The sequence below is a fragment of the Panthera tigris genome, chromosome D1 (genome assembly GCF_018350195.1).
Source record: "Panthera tigris isolate Pti1 chromosome D1, P.tigris_Pti1_mat1.1, whole genome shotgun sequence".
In the NCBI taxonomy this organism is placed as follows: Eukaryota; Metazoa; Chordata; class Mammalia; order Carnivora; family Felidae; genus Panthera; species Panthera tigris.
Window position 1 is genome coordinate 66,609,200 of NC_056669.1, and position 14,710 is coordinate 66,623,909.

Below are 14,710 nucleotides of genomic sequence, written 5' to 3' on the forward strand. Positions count from 1 at the left end.
ATATACCAAAGTGAGTTGGAGAAGAGCTCTAGAGGCTAGAGATACCGTTTGGTGTCATCAGAATATAGATGACATTTAAAGCCAGGGGAATGGGTAAGATTGTCTAGGGAGACAGTATGAGGAAACATGAGAAGAGGACCCAGAACCAAGCTCTGAGCAGCTCTGCTGTTAGCTCAGGTGGAGAAAGAACCTACAGAGGAGACTGAGGAGTAGCAGCCAGAGAGGTAAGAGGAAACCAGAAGAGTTGTGAAGTCCTGGGAACCAAGAGAGGAGAGCATGTCAAGGAGGAAGAGTTAAGTGTGTCACACATTCACTTCTGAGAGTCCACGACAGATGAGTCCAGAAAAAGTGATTATTAGATTTGATAATATGGAGGTCAAGAGGAGCTTTAGTGAAATGATAGGAGCCAAAGACAGATTGAAATGATGAGAAAGAGGAAGATCTAGACACAATAATTTGATTGGAAAGGAGAGTAAAGGAGTGTGTTGTGACGATACATAGCTGAAGAAGTGGGTCAAGGGATGAAAGCACATTTGAATTTGGATATAAATGTTCCAGTCGAAGGGATGAGAGAAAGGGGATGACCAAAGGAACAAATTATTTGAAAAAAGAGGTAGGAAAGACCTACCTTAGAAAGGTAGATAAACTCTCCTCCAAAGGGAGGAAAGAGATGAAGATGCTGGGCTGGGGATCTGGTGAAGGAAGAGAGGAGGGCTCCTATCTAATAGCTTAAATTTTCTCTATAAAATGTAAGTAAGACAAGGTCATATGCTGAGAGTGAGTGGCAGAGAGGCCTAAGAACGTTTGAGAAGAGAGGAGAAGGTATGAATGAGTCATGTGAGAAGGAGGAAAACAAATATGCTAGCAAATCATAGTAGGATGGCTGGCAGTGCTAGGAGTCCATTTGAAGTATGGGAGCATGAGTTTAAAGGAAGTATCCTGATGGCCATGCCTCCCCTATAAATCCTGCAGCCCACCTACATGTCTGAAATCCCAATGGGAGTCATGTCTTGGAGGAGCCCTCAAACAAGACAAAACAGTGAGCTGAGCTTTTCAGCCAGGACTCTGAAAGACCGCAGCTGCTCTCTGCCCGCACCTCTCAGGCTTTACGAGTGAGCCTTATATTTTCTCATTCTTGGCATCAGTTTCCCACCTCATAGTTTTCCTCAGACCTTGTAAAATTTACATTTCATCAGGATGGAAACCAAAACCCATTGTGAACAAGAAAGATAACACTCTAAAAATATCAGCTATTCATAACATTTCTCCTTTTGCAAATTACATTATCCACTCCCTTCCATGTGACCTTTGCCTAATGTGCAGTTTCCTATTTGTGCAAATGATTGGAACAGAGAAGAAAAACATAGTTACAGCCAAGGGCAGGGAAAGCAATTCTTTTATGAAATATATTTATATGTTAGAAATGAAATAGCGATATCAGGCTTTTAATTTCTTTTACCTGCTGCTGACAACCTAAGAGGTTAGTGACAAACATGCATGAAGGAGGATAGTGGAGTATAGAGGAAAAGAACCTACATGAGGCAAACATGGGTTCAAATTCCAGCTCCAATATATGCAAATTCTTAACTCTTACTGAACTTCAGATTCTTCAACTGTAAAATGAGGATAATATATGTACCTGATGATAGTAGGATAGGAATTAGTGAAGAAATGAAAGGGGGCACCTGGCTTAGTGAATTAAGTGTCTGACTCTTGGTTTTGGCTCAGGTCATGATCTCACCACTCACGAGTTCAGGCCCTGCATTGGACTCTACACTGACACTGTGGAGCCTGCTTGGGATTCCCTCTCCCTCTCTCTCTGCCCTTCCCCCACTCACTCTGTCTCTCTGTCTCAAAAATAAATAAACATTAAAAATATATAAGTAAATTTTTTGGAATATGTTACTCAACTGATATTTATTATCATCATCATCATCATCATCATCATCATCACAATTAGTTATGTAACAAATTTATTGGTAAATTTTGAGAGCAATCTGAGGTTCTTTCAAACCTGATCCATAAAAATATCCAAGCTGATAAATAACCAGGTGATTATTTACATCTTTAATGGAGAGCTTGATTTATATTACTCTGACATTTCAGAATCAAAGGAATTCAAACTTTCACTGTCCTCAGGTCACTGCTCTCTGGAGACTAAATCTTTTCCCTGGTAGATCCAGGAAACCCATTTCAGTGACCCTTTAAACATATGGGTCTTCTGTCCAGAGTTCAACTGACCCAGGTTGAGTTGATCACCCTGTCTGACTCAGCTCACCTCTGGGGCTTTAGTTCTTAACATGCTTTTACATACATCCTCTCACTTGACCCTCTCAATGATAAGAGCTAACATTTATCTTATGTATCAGGCTCTGTGGTAAGATTTCACTTAAGATTCATGAATGACCCATGAGATAGGTAATACTATGGTTCTCAGTTTGACAGGTGAGGAAACCAAGGCTCAGAGAGGTTAAATCACCAGCCCAAGATTACACAACCAGTGTGTGGTAAAGCTTGAATTTGACCCTGTGCAGCCTGACACCTGGCAAATGACTTGTGTAAGTTCACATTATTGGTGGTTAGTGGGCCTGGCTGGGAATCTCACTTTGGTCTTCTAAATTCATGTCAAGCTGCATTTTCCACAACTTCTTGAGCTCTCCCTTTCAATAGAAGTATTTTTCTGGGGCTCTGAGTGGTGTGTGAGGTTCCACGGTCCCTGCTGAGTGAAGCTATTCTTGCCCTTACACTGGGCCATGGCTTAAGACACTGCCCTTCTTTTAAAGGGTGCTTGTTTAGAATGTGAGATGGGTTGGGAGAGCCTTTGTTTTAATAATGGACATTGAGTGGGAAGTAGGGGAAACACACAATATGTAAAATGTTTGTTATTATCTCTAGACTCTTAGACTGAGCTAATCATTCCTTACATATCTTCTCTAACTACCTGGAGGTTTCTTGCTGTGTATCTTTAAGATTCAGATCAAATACCGTCTCCTCTGTGGAAGCTTTGCCAGTGTTTTCACCTCTCCTGTATCTTCTGTTTAAAGGTGATCTCTCCTTTCCTCTATGTCCTCATGGTACTTCTGTTACAGCATAACTCAGAAAGAGGGCATTTTTATGTTTTATATACATGTCCGTCCTCCATATGACTGGGATCACAGGGAGAGAGACTGCACTTGAATTATAATGGTGCTTAGCATACAGTAAGTGCCTTTAAGTGTTTGTTGAGTTACACTGGCTTCACTGTGGCTTATCCAATCTGCCTATTAATCTTGTAAAATGGGCAGGTACTTTCTGTAAATGGCTATTTCCTGAGAACCCAGTGTTTGGATTGAGCCGAAGGAATCTCTATTCATGGCTGTCAACTTGGAGCTGAGCACAGCCTGTGCCCACCCTAGAGATTTCTGGGCCAAACACTCATGGATCTTGGCATCTATTCCCAGCCTGAATTCTTGCATGCTTTCTCTCTGGGATGATTCATTAAAATGAGGCTCATTGTTTTCTCATGTCCACTGGGTCAAAAATGTTTGTCATTGTGCTCAGTTCTCAGTAATGCGAGGGCCTCTTTGTCAAAATGTATTGTTTAACTGGGAGGTATGTGGTAAACAATATTTGAAAGTGACTGCAATTCTTTCCAGTGGACAGATCTTACCTTTTTGGGTTCAGTGATGTCTCTAAGCCACTGCCATTGCCATGACCCTCTCAGACAAGCTCAGCCAGGGGAACTAAGCTAGAAGACCTTCCTTATTCCTGTTACTCAGTCCCGGATTCCTGGGGTACAATACTAGTTGATGGAGGGCCAGTTCATTCCAGAATACTGTCAGCAAAGGGGAGTTGTTTACTATACATATTTGATGTCATATAGAGCCTTTAAGCAATTTACCCTGGCTGCTTCAAAAATGTAGAAAAGTATTTATTTTAGAGATTATAGTGAATATTTCTCTGTAATATATCATTATAATGACTCTTTTTATGAAACTAATGCCATATATCATTCACATCCATGATTTTTCTAATCCCTTAGTGAACTGCTCTGTGTACACTCTCTGCTCTCACCCCACACTACTCCATGGCCAGCCAGTCATCAGGTCATTCACCGTAGCTCACAAGGCTTCTTATAAAAATAGCCTTTAAATGCATCCTGTTGTCTCCAGTCATACTGAACTTCTTTCCATTCTTCTAGTTGGAGGGTCTATTAAGAGGTTAAAAGCATGAGTTCTGCTATCTACTCAGGCAAGTGATTTCTCTGTTTCAGTTGCCACATCTGTAAAGTAGGAATATTGATAGTATATCTACCTCAGGGGTGTATTATAAAGATTAAATGAGATCATTAATGTAAAGCAACTAGAATAGGACTTGGCATAAAGTAAGCATGCTGTAAATAATAATAGTAATTATCACCACCATCATTATTATAATTCCTTGACTACTCCATTTCTTGCCTCAGAGCCTGGAACATTGTTAAACTCCAGTTCACTTGGTTAAACTACATAGCCTTCAGGTTTAAAGGCTTTTACTTTATTTTTTTAATTAATTAATTAATTTATTTATTTTTAAATTTTTAATTAAATTTGTTTTTTAATTTACATCCAAGTTAGTTAGCATATAGTGCAACAATGATTTCAGGAGCAGATTCCTTAGTGCTCCTTACTCATTTAGCCCACCCCCCCTCCCACACCCCCTCCTGTAACTCTCTGTTTGTTCTCCATATTTATGAGTCTCTTCTGTTTTGTCCCCCTCGCTGTTTTTATGTTATTTTTGCTTCCCTTCCCTTGTGTTCATCCGATCTGTGTCTTAGAGTCCTCATATGAGTGAAGTCATATGATATTTGTCTTTCTCTGACTGACCAATTTTGCTTAGCATAATACCCTCTAGTTCCATCCACATAGTTGTGAATAGCAAGATTTCATTCTTTTTGATTGCCGAGTAACACTCCATTGTATATATATATCACATCTTCTTTATCCATTCATCCATTAATGGACATTTGGGCTTTTTCCATACTTTGGCTATTATTGATAGTGCTGCTATAAACATTGGGGTGCATGTGCCCCTTTGAAACAAAAGGCCTTCACTTTAAAAGTACATTCCTAGAGGAAACATTTTCTGAGGCTCACCTCCCCCCACCTATAGGAAATCTGGGTTAAGGCACTCATTGTGTGTTGTTGCCTTAGCAACCTGTACTTCCTTATGGTATCACATTGTATTATACTGGGCTGTTTCCCATATGCCTTTCCCGTTAGACTGTGAGCTTCTGAGTGCATTCTAGATGCTTAGACCTTGGTGATTAATTGTTGAGGATGACAGAATAAAAGTCTATGAATAAATAGCTCTTCCTACTTGGGGAACTCATTGTGAGCTTTATTCTGTTTTCTGTTTTAATCTTTAAGATTAACTTTAAATATTGCTCTCTATATCTTCCTCTAATTCCACAGGTCTCTAGACTTTTGTTGAGTGAAGAACAATTTACTATGAGGTGACCTACAAAAACAACACTCAGAATTCTCTCAAATCACATTGGTCAGTGCAATCAGCTCTCAGATATTTGCTTGAGAAGCAGCCACAGGTAATTTCATCTTATCATTTTTCACATGCTTAGTCACTTCCCTTCCTGCTTAGTTAGTTACTATATACTTAGGGAAATGTGAAATCACTTTAAATCAAGCTCATTGTAACAATCTAGAAAACAATGTATATTAACTTATAATGTATTTTTTTTCTCTTTAACACTATGGAGAAGGTAGCTAGAATTGACTGTACTTGTGTTAGAATAGAAGATATGAACTTATTTTCAGTCACAGATTGCCTCATTGTTAGCCTGTTGGCAATCTATTAATGTTTCTAGTTTCATGAATTCAGATGGAAACCACTCAGCACCTTTTATAAATCTAGAGCAGAAAAGCTATTGTTAGTCTTGAATCCCTCCTCTTTGAATATGTCCTCCCCTTTTTGCAGCCATCCTTATAGGCTGGGTATATCCCCAATAGCCACAGCATGGGTAATATATCATGGTGGTCTCTTTGGATAGAAAAGGGTGAACTGTAGATACCTTCCTGAGCTTATTGCTTGACTTGTCTCTATCCTCACCCTTGGAATGGTGATGCCACTACTGATCCCCATCCTGTTGTCATTTCTGATTTGGGGCTGATGCTTTGCTGTCCTTAATTTCCATCTCACTTTCTCCTACCAAGGATAGCTAAGATTCTTGATGATCCCCACTGCCTCAGACCAAAGCTCTCAGCTGGCCTGAGCAATAGTTCTACAGAGTCCAGGTCCTGATCCATCATGATTAAAGTCTGTTTCAAAGAGTTAGGACATAGATCTTTTGCCTTGGTTGATTCTGTAGGCTAAGAATGGAGAGCCTTATTGGTGGCTCTTCTGGAGAAGGGGTTTGTGTATCCAAAGGCAGGATTGGAAGGGAGAATTTTAGTGTGCTTTTCACTCAGGGAATCAAGTGACCATTTTGGGAGAGATTCAGAGATCATGGAGTAGACATTATGACTCTACGGACTTGATAAGTTTCTGTAACCTTGGTTACTTCCACATGGTTGTTAGTTTGTCACCCCTTTTTAATTTCTTTGTAATTATCAAGAAGCCAAGGAAACAAAGAAAGAAACAAAAGTACCCTATGCAACATGAAGGAACAGTAAGCTTATACAGGGTGAGGTATCAGAGTGAGGAGTTCCTAGACAAACTTCAAGACTGAAGTGGGATGAGTCATTATGGAGTGATAGGTTGGTGGTTGCATATACTGAGAGGTGAGCAGAATACACTGATTCTGGGAGTGGGGAGCTTGGGAGGTTATCTATAATGAAAAGGGGCCCAACATAGACTTTCCTTGCCAAGTCAAGCAAAACTATTCTAACAGCAATGAAAAATGAAGGACTAAACCTGTCTTAAGGCAAAGAAGAAGGAAGAATAAAGGTGTATGTTCTACCAAGTGAGAAAAGACACGAGGGAAAATTCTGAGAGGTGACAGCTGTGATCCAGATGTTTTCTAGCAAGCAAATGAAAGAATTTGAAAAGCAAGTTATAAACTCTTCTGAGTGTGTAGAAACAGCCTGCCTTGCTCTGGCTGAGGATGAAAAGACCTGAAAATTGCATAGATGCCTAGAAAAATTAAGCAGAGCAGACACTATTCATTGCCAATCCAGAACTCACTCTCCTATCTGCTTCCTAACAGCCATGTGATTTTGCTCAGGAATTTACTGTTCTTCACAGAGCCATCTTGCTTCATGGGAAACTGACCCTCTGTCCCCATCTCCAGGGCACCATTTAAGCCCATGATGACAATCCCATTCCCAAAGCCTGTGTTTGGTTTAGGAAGGAACCATGTTCCAAATTTACTAAGGAAGACTTTAAAAATGTTTCTGGGTTTGTCCATAAAAAAGAAGCATGAGAAGAGATAGTCCTGTTATTCTTTTCATGTCTGGATGGAATACCTGAAAATAGTAGCCATTTGCCACAAGCCTGCTGATGAAGTCAACATACAAAGTGAGCAGAAGCAAGGAAATTGTAGAGGCCGAGCTGGGGCCCTGCTGTACTACACCTGGAAATGATCTACCTCTGGACTTAACTTTTTAAGCCTCTTTGAGTTGGGACTTTCTTGTATCCGTAGCCCAAAGAATTCTAACCAACAGAGAAGGTTTCCATCTCCTCTGGGCTCTTCTGAGATCAAGATACACTTGGACTCAGCTATAGCATGTTCCTGGTCCAGATTGCAAACTGACTCTGAAATCTTTGTGAGTCTCAGAGTCCCACTCAGTTCCCTTAGAACTTAATTTGCTTTCCATCACTTTTTAAGAGTAAAGTATGGGAGGAAAGGTGAGTTAGGGAAAATTTCCTCAGAGATCCCCAAAGTTAAGAGGAAAATCAACAAACTTACTTTTCCAAAAGTGCAGGCAGTGCTGAGGTGGCAGGTAGGTTGCCTTTCCCATTGGGTGATTCTGACTGAATGAAAAATAGGAGACAGGCAATTGAAGATCAGCTAGGAAGGAAGAAGCCAGAGCTGCTAGGTCTCTGATAATGCTGGGAAGGGGTTGCTGCCGTCCCACCTCTTCCCCTGCTTTCTAATCTGCATCAAGCCCAACCATTGGGGGCTCCATTCCTTAGTGCCCCTTGAGGCCCATGCAATATGCACCTTTTACTTCCCCTCTTCCAAGTTTTCATGAGTGAAGAATTTACATCTTGAGGCTCCCTTCTGGAGGGGAGCCATCCAGTTCTTAGACGGTTGTTTACTGACTTGGACTGAATATCAGCAGGTCTCCTACCAAACACAGGCCCATCACTGCCCTGGAGATGTAGCTCCAAGCACAACCCTCAGGAGATCCCTGTCATTCCTAAAACCCCAAGCCATCAGAAATGTCTTTATAATAAATTCCATAGGACTACCACATTGTTTTGTTGTAATGGATTTGGGTTAAGAAATGGTTTTCAAATCTGGCTGCACCTTAGAATCACCTGGGGAGATTTTTTTTTAAGTACTGATCCAATTCAGAATCTTGGGGTGAGGCCTGGGCAATGTTTTAGAAGTACCTTCTGTGATTTTAACACATATCCCTGGTTGCCAACTTTTAGCCTAAAGGAATACACAGTTGACCTTTAAAAAACACGGGTTTGAACTACTCAGGCCCACTTACACAGATTTTTTTTTTTCTATAGATACAGTACAGTACTATAAATGTGTTTTCTCTTCCTTATGATTTTCTTAACATTTTCTTTTCTCTAGCTCACTTTGTTGTAAGAATACAGTATATAATACATATAACGTTCAAAATATGTGTTAATTGACTTTTATGTTATTGGTAATTATGGCTTCGGATCATCAGTAGTTTTGTGGGGATCAAAAGTTATATGCGGGTTTTATATGCATATAAAAGTTATATGCATGGGGGTGGGTGTCCCTAACCCCTGCATTTTTCAAGGGTCAACTGTATATTTAGAAAACATATTCTTACATTTAGTATAGTACCAGAAATAGGTCTATTAAACACACTAACTGGCCCTCCCTAAGCTCCTTTAAAAAAATTTTTTTTTAGGTTGCTTTGTTTTAATGGGTGATTTGGGAGTTTAGGTTAGTTTCACAGATGATTGAAAAAGAGGTGAAAGAAGCTACTGCTACCTATTGGCTCAAAAGAGCTCGAATCTATTTTATCTATTGCTTACACAATCAGATTGTTTCCTTATAGAGTAGTGCTAGGCATGGACACAGAATAGAGAAGCAACTGAAGAAAGAATTAGAAGAGTTTGACATAATATTAGCCAGATCCACAAAAGCCTGGGATGTAGAAAATAATTTGTTATATAGGAACTGTGTATGTTTAAAACAACTGAAATGAATTTTTTCCTGATTAGTAGCAATATATTCTTATTATAGAGGTATAAAAAGGCATTGAGAAGAAAATAAAAATCACTTGTGGTTTTATCATTGCCCAGAGATAACAAGTATTAATAGTCTTACAGAATTCACTATCTCTACACATAGAAAATATACTTCTTTAAAAAACCCCTACAAAACAGAATTGTACTGTATATACTGTTTTTAAATTCCTTTTTATTAATAATAAATTATGGACATTTTTCATGTCATTTTTGACTGCATAGGAACCCCTTTTAGGGCCAAGTATATTTAATCAATCTCTTATTAAATGGGCATTCCAGTAGTTTCATTTCTTTTTTTTATATTAAATATAATTTATTGTCAAATTGGTTTCCATGCAACACCCAGTGCTCACCCCAACAGATGCCTCAATGCCCGTCACCCACTTTCTCCTCTCCCCCACCCCCCTTCAACCCTCAGTTTGTTCTCAGTATTTAAGAGTCTCTTATGGTTTGCCTCCTTCCCTCCCTCTCTGTAACTTTTTTTTTTTTTTGCCCCTTCCCCTCAGTAGTTTCATTTCTTAATGCTGCAAAGAATTGATGTAGGATAACATTGGGTTTAAGAACTCAGACCCTGGAATTAGAAAGCCTAGGGTTAAAAGCTCAGCTCTAACACTTATTACACAATGAAACCTTCAGGTATTTAAACCCATTGCAGAATGGAAGAAAAACATCATGCCCACTTTAGAGGATTGTGGCTTAAACATGGAAAGAAATATGATTTACAAAGAATACTCTTTGAGCTGCCAGCATCTTGCTCAAGGATACCGAGTCTTCTACTCAGGGCAGTGGAAGACATGGGACGTGGTCTATATTGAGCTTTTTAGCCCATACTCTAGAATCTGTGCTGGGAATTTCCTCTCCTTTTTGATCCTGCTGCCACGTAGGCCACTCCCCATAGTAGTGACCCTGAGGGAGAGGTTAAAGAGGGTTGGGAGGCGGGCATCATTATACTCACCAGGGCTGGTAAGGAGGGGATGGGTGATGAGCTGGAAGATTGGCCAGGCATGTTCAGGGCATTAAACTTGGGAACCACTGCAACACTGACCCTCCGACGGGGCATGTTCTGTGGGAAGAGAAGTGACCAGGCCCACTGTCATGGAGGGAACAGCATCCACAGTTCAAAAGGCCTGGAAAATTCCTACTAGTTCCTAATGCTGTAATTACATTCACTGGACATTTGGCTTTGGGGTGGTGATGGTGTTGGGGCTTGGTGTGGAAAGAGTGGCCAAAGTTGACCCAAGTTTTCTGTTAGTGGTGAGTGATTTCTCAACATGTTCTTATTTTACATTATATCCTGAAGAAATGGAAAAGAAATGACCCCCAGTCTGGATAACATCCCGGATAGTGTATGAAAAGTCTAGGAATACCAAGGTTTATGCATCATTTCGTATTCATTTGGGGGATGGTACAGTCAGAGAAACCATGAGCAAGAGAAGTTGAAGGATGAACTAGCAAGTGTGGTAAGCTGAATTAGAGACCCTGTCCAGAGGTTCTCTGGCACCTGTAGATCCAAGCATGAATGACTTTCTGGGTGACTGTGGCAACGTCTCTTGTAATCCCCTTGGGAGCCCTGGTATTCCTTGAACATGCATACCTTTCCCAGTGTGAGGGACATGGACCGCGCTGTTCGAGGGACCCCATCTTCTGCAGCAAGAGGGAACAGAGAAGAGAAGTCAGGTAAGTCTTTAGAGTAGGCTCCAGCAGAAAATGGGTAGCCAGAAACTAAGCTGAGATATCAGTTTGTCAGAACTGTCCCTCAAGGAATAGTTTAAGAGCCTAAGTGATGGGAACACTGAGTTTGACACTACCCCCTGAGACAATTATCTGTAGAGTGGGACTTTTCTGGACAGAATTTTTATCCTAACTCCTCTGGGCACTATGAGAAGCCCATCTTGGACCCCTGATATCCACCTGACACCGCTGCACAGTCTCTGGTAATGCCCTGATGAGTATGTGAAAAACTACTCATAGTGATACCAAGGCTTTTGGGTTATTTCTTGCTCATTTAAGGGACATGCAGTCAGTGAAATTATGAGCAGGGAAGGTGTGGTATCAGTAAATAATGGAAAATTGTTGACAAAGTGGTTTTAATAAGTCATCTATAAAAAATTTGGAACAAAGGAAACCAGCACCCTGTATTTTCATCTCCTTAGTACATATATTAAATGATATATTTTATATAAAATGTTTTCTACCACATCTGGATAATACTGCCACCAGAAAACACTAATATGTGCAGAGAAATGTTTTTGAAAGCTCAATTCAGTGTCAGTTTGACCAATATTATCTAGCTTGTATATCTGTTTGTCCCTCATATCCATGTATTTTAGGTATGTCTCTTAAAAAGCACATTTCCCCCCTTGTTTTTCTATTTACCTCACTTCATTAATTTTTTTTTTTTACTTACCACCCCTTCCAGCCTGCACATTGGTGTAGAAGTTATGCATTTTAGTTCTAATCTTTAATGTACCCACTTAAATTTGTAACATATTATGTGACTTTATATTTATTTATTTATTTATTTATTTATTTATTTATTTATGAGAGAGTACAAGCAGGGGAGAGGGGCAGAGGGAGAGAGAAAGAGAATCTTAAGCAGAGTCGATGCATAGCACAGAGCCTGATGAGGGGCTCAATCCCATGACCCTGAGCTCATGACCTGAGCCAAAATCAAGACTCAGATGCATCACTGACTGAGCCACCCAGGCGCCCTCATATTACATGACTTCAAATTTTTAAATTAATCATGATTTCTATTCTTTTCCTAATTAGACCTTAAAACAATAACTCCCTCAAATTTCAAATTATGTTGCTTTTCAGTAGTTTTGTTTACTTTGTTTTTGTAATCCCATATTATTATGATTATTGTTTTCAATACTGAATGCTTGTTTAGATTTACCCCCATTTACAAATGTCTGATCACCATTACCTCTTGCATCCTCCTCCTTTCTTTTGATCTCGATTTTATTCTTTCCTAAACACACCCTTTAGTTATTCTTTTGACAAGGGTCTGTAATAGGTAAACTTTCTGAGTTGTTGTCTCAAAATATCTTCACCAGGACTGTAGGCTTGCATCATAGTTTAGCTGGCCCTGTTTTCTCTAGGTGGACAGTTGTTTCTCTCAGCTCCTTGAAGACTTTTACTTCATTGTCTTTTGGTACCACCATTGCTATTCAGAATTATCTGTCTTTTGTAAATCCTCTGTCTTCTCTCTCTGGTTACTTTTAAAATTTTTACTTCATCTTCTATGTGTTTTTATCTCTTCTGCTTGGAATTCACTGTGCTTTCTTAATCCAATGGTTCATGTCTTTCTTTAGTTCCAAAAAACTCTCAGATTCTGGAAAACCTTTTTGCATACTTTCTCTCTCCCATTCTCCTCTTGTGGATCTGCTAATAAACGTATTTGGAACTTTCTCATTTTATACTCTGTATCCCATATTTTATAATATCTTATAACATTTCTTTAGTATTTTTAAAAGGAAATGTAAGTTTATTGAATATACCACAAAGGAGTTGTGGACAGGACAACAGAGGAGAGGCTGTCTGCCTTCTTTTATATTTTTGATTAATTTATCCCTCTGAACTGCACTTGGGTAACTTCTTCAAATCTATCTTCAGTTAACTAATCTTTGTCCTCAACTGTGCCCAGTCTGATTTAAATGTTGTACCAATAAACTAGGTTATGCTACCATAATAAACAACCCCAAAGTCTTAGTGGCTTATAACAATAAAAATTTATTTGTTTATGTTCATTTGCTTCTGAGTTGGCAGAAGGCTCTGCTCTGCATTTCCTCACTTTGCATTTCCTCAGACTAACGGAGCTTCTACTATTCTGGAGCAGTGATGGTTGTCATGTGAGGAAGAAGAAATATAAGGCAAATTACACACTAGTTTCTTAATGACCTCAGCTCAAAGGTGACATATATCCTTCTGCTCACATTTTATTTGCCAAATCACACAGCATTCACCTAACACGGCATCACCTAACTTGGGAGAAGTGTGCCCGAAAGGAGAAGATCTAGAATCTCCACTATAGTAACTACCTCCACTATAGTACCTACTATACCTAATATACTGAGTTTTTAATTTCCATTCCTCATATCCTCATTTCTAGGAGTTCTTTCCTTTTTTATTTTTATTATTTTATTCTTTTTTGATAATTTTAGTTTATTCTCATGTTTTTTATTCATTCTTTGATGCCTCTAATAATTTTAAACATATCTTTTAAAAATTATCAGGTTGTTTTATTTTCTGCAATCCTTAGGATATAATCCTGTTGTTTAGTGGATGATTCTTGTTCAAGGTGGATTGTTTTCTTATGTATTTTATAATTCTATACTGTAAAATAATCTTCAGTGAGGTTTCAGTGAGCAGAATCTTGTGTGTCCTGCGTGAAGGGTGTGCCTCTCCAGGGTGGCTTTATGTTTGTTTCTGACAGAGTCCCTACAGGCATCATTGTGATGTTCTTTTCAGATTCTCTGCATATTGCATCACAACTTCTGTCATGGCATACACTTTTCCTACAAGAAAGGAGAAAGTATTTTTTCCTACTACAGGGTGAAACAGACTTCCTTGATTTGTGTCTCTGCTGTTTGAGGAGTGTTTTTTTCTTGTTCAAGTTCTGTCTAAAGATGCAGTCTTGCAAAATCTTAACTTTCTGTAGGAGTCTCATAGTCAACTCTCAGTCATGGGTGTCCAAGACCTCATCTCAGATTGCATACAAGTGCAAAAGCCCAGCACTGAGATGATTGAAGCTGACTCTTGTACCCAAGGAAGCTGCAGGTTTCAGTTCTCTTTTCTTTTCTTGTATCTGAGTATTTCAATTTCTTTTCCTGTGGATTCAGCTATTCTTTTAAACTAATGTTTGCTTTATTTTATCTAGCAGAAACATCTAAGCACTTGTGGTCAAGGAGTTTCAAGTTTTTCAGTCAGCCAAAATAGCAGAACCAGAAAATATTTTTTATATATTGAAGCATTCATACAAATTAACCAAATACTAATCTTACAAGTAGGCAAAAGATATAATTAGAGAATTTACAAAAGTAGAAATACAAATGTCCAAAAAACATTTGAAAAGGCCAAAAATACAAATTCAAACTATGAGATGAGATATAATCTTGACCATCAAAGTCAAAAATATTTTTAAAGGAAAGGACAAGAATATCAATAGCACAATGAACTGAGCATTATTATTACCCATTACATGGAAATATCAATGCGTTATTTGAAAAGAGTTTTCTTGAAGAGCCTTATAAAATTTGCTTTCCCCCAGGCTAGTATTTACACTTCCAGAAATCCATCTTAGGGAAATAATCCAAAATGTAGGTAATTA

The 14,710-nt window shown here is 39.0% G+C and overlaps 1 protein-coding gene and 1 long non-coding RNA gene across 15 annotated transcripts in view; one reads left to right on the forward strand and one right to left on the reverse strand.

The window, feature by feature from the left end:
- The window catches only part of LOC122231427, a 174,678-nt gene that overhangs the window by 54,244 nt on the left and 105,724 nt on the right, over nucleotides 1–14,710 (forward strand). For 2 of the 3 annotated variants that reach the window (XR_006208667.1, XR_006208669.1), the window contains exon 3: nucleotides 5,433–5,563. The exons of the other annotated variant lie outside the window; for it this stretch is intronic. This is a non-coding gene — a long non-coding RNA (uncharacterized LOC122231427). The remainder of the gene's footprint in view (nucleotides 1–5,432; nucleotides 5,564–14,710) is intronic. 3 annotated transcript variants of the gene reach the window in all.
- IRAG1 (inositol 1,4,5-triphosphate receptor associated 1) overlaps nucleotides 1–14,710 on the reverse strand; it is a 119,669-nt gene that overhangs the window by 11,130 nt on the left and 93,829 nt on the right. For 11 of the 12 annotated variants that reach the window (XM_042959459.1, XM_042959456.1, XM_042959455.1 and 8 more), the window contains 3 exons: nucleotides 10,973–11,022; nucleotides 10,334–10,441; nucleotides 7,883–7,947 (listed from right to left, as the gene is read on the reverse strand). In XM_042959459.1, the coding sequence (XP_042815393.1) occupies nucleotides 7,883–7,947; nucleotides 10,334–10,441; nucleotides 10,973–11,022 (223 nt within the window). The remainder of the gene's footprint in view (nucleotides 1–7,882; nucleotides 7,948–10,333; nucleotides 10,442–10,972; nucleotides 11,023–14,710) is intronic. The other variant, XM_042959453.1, reaches the window with a different exon arrangement.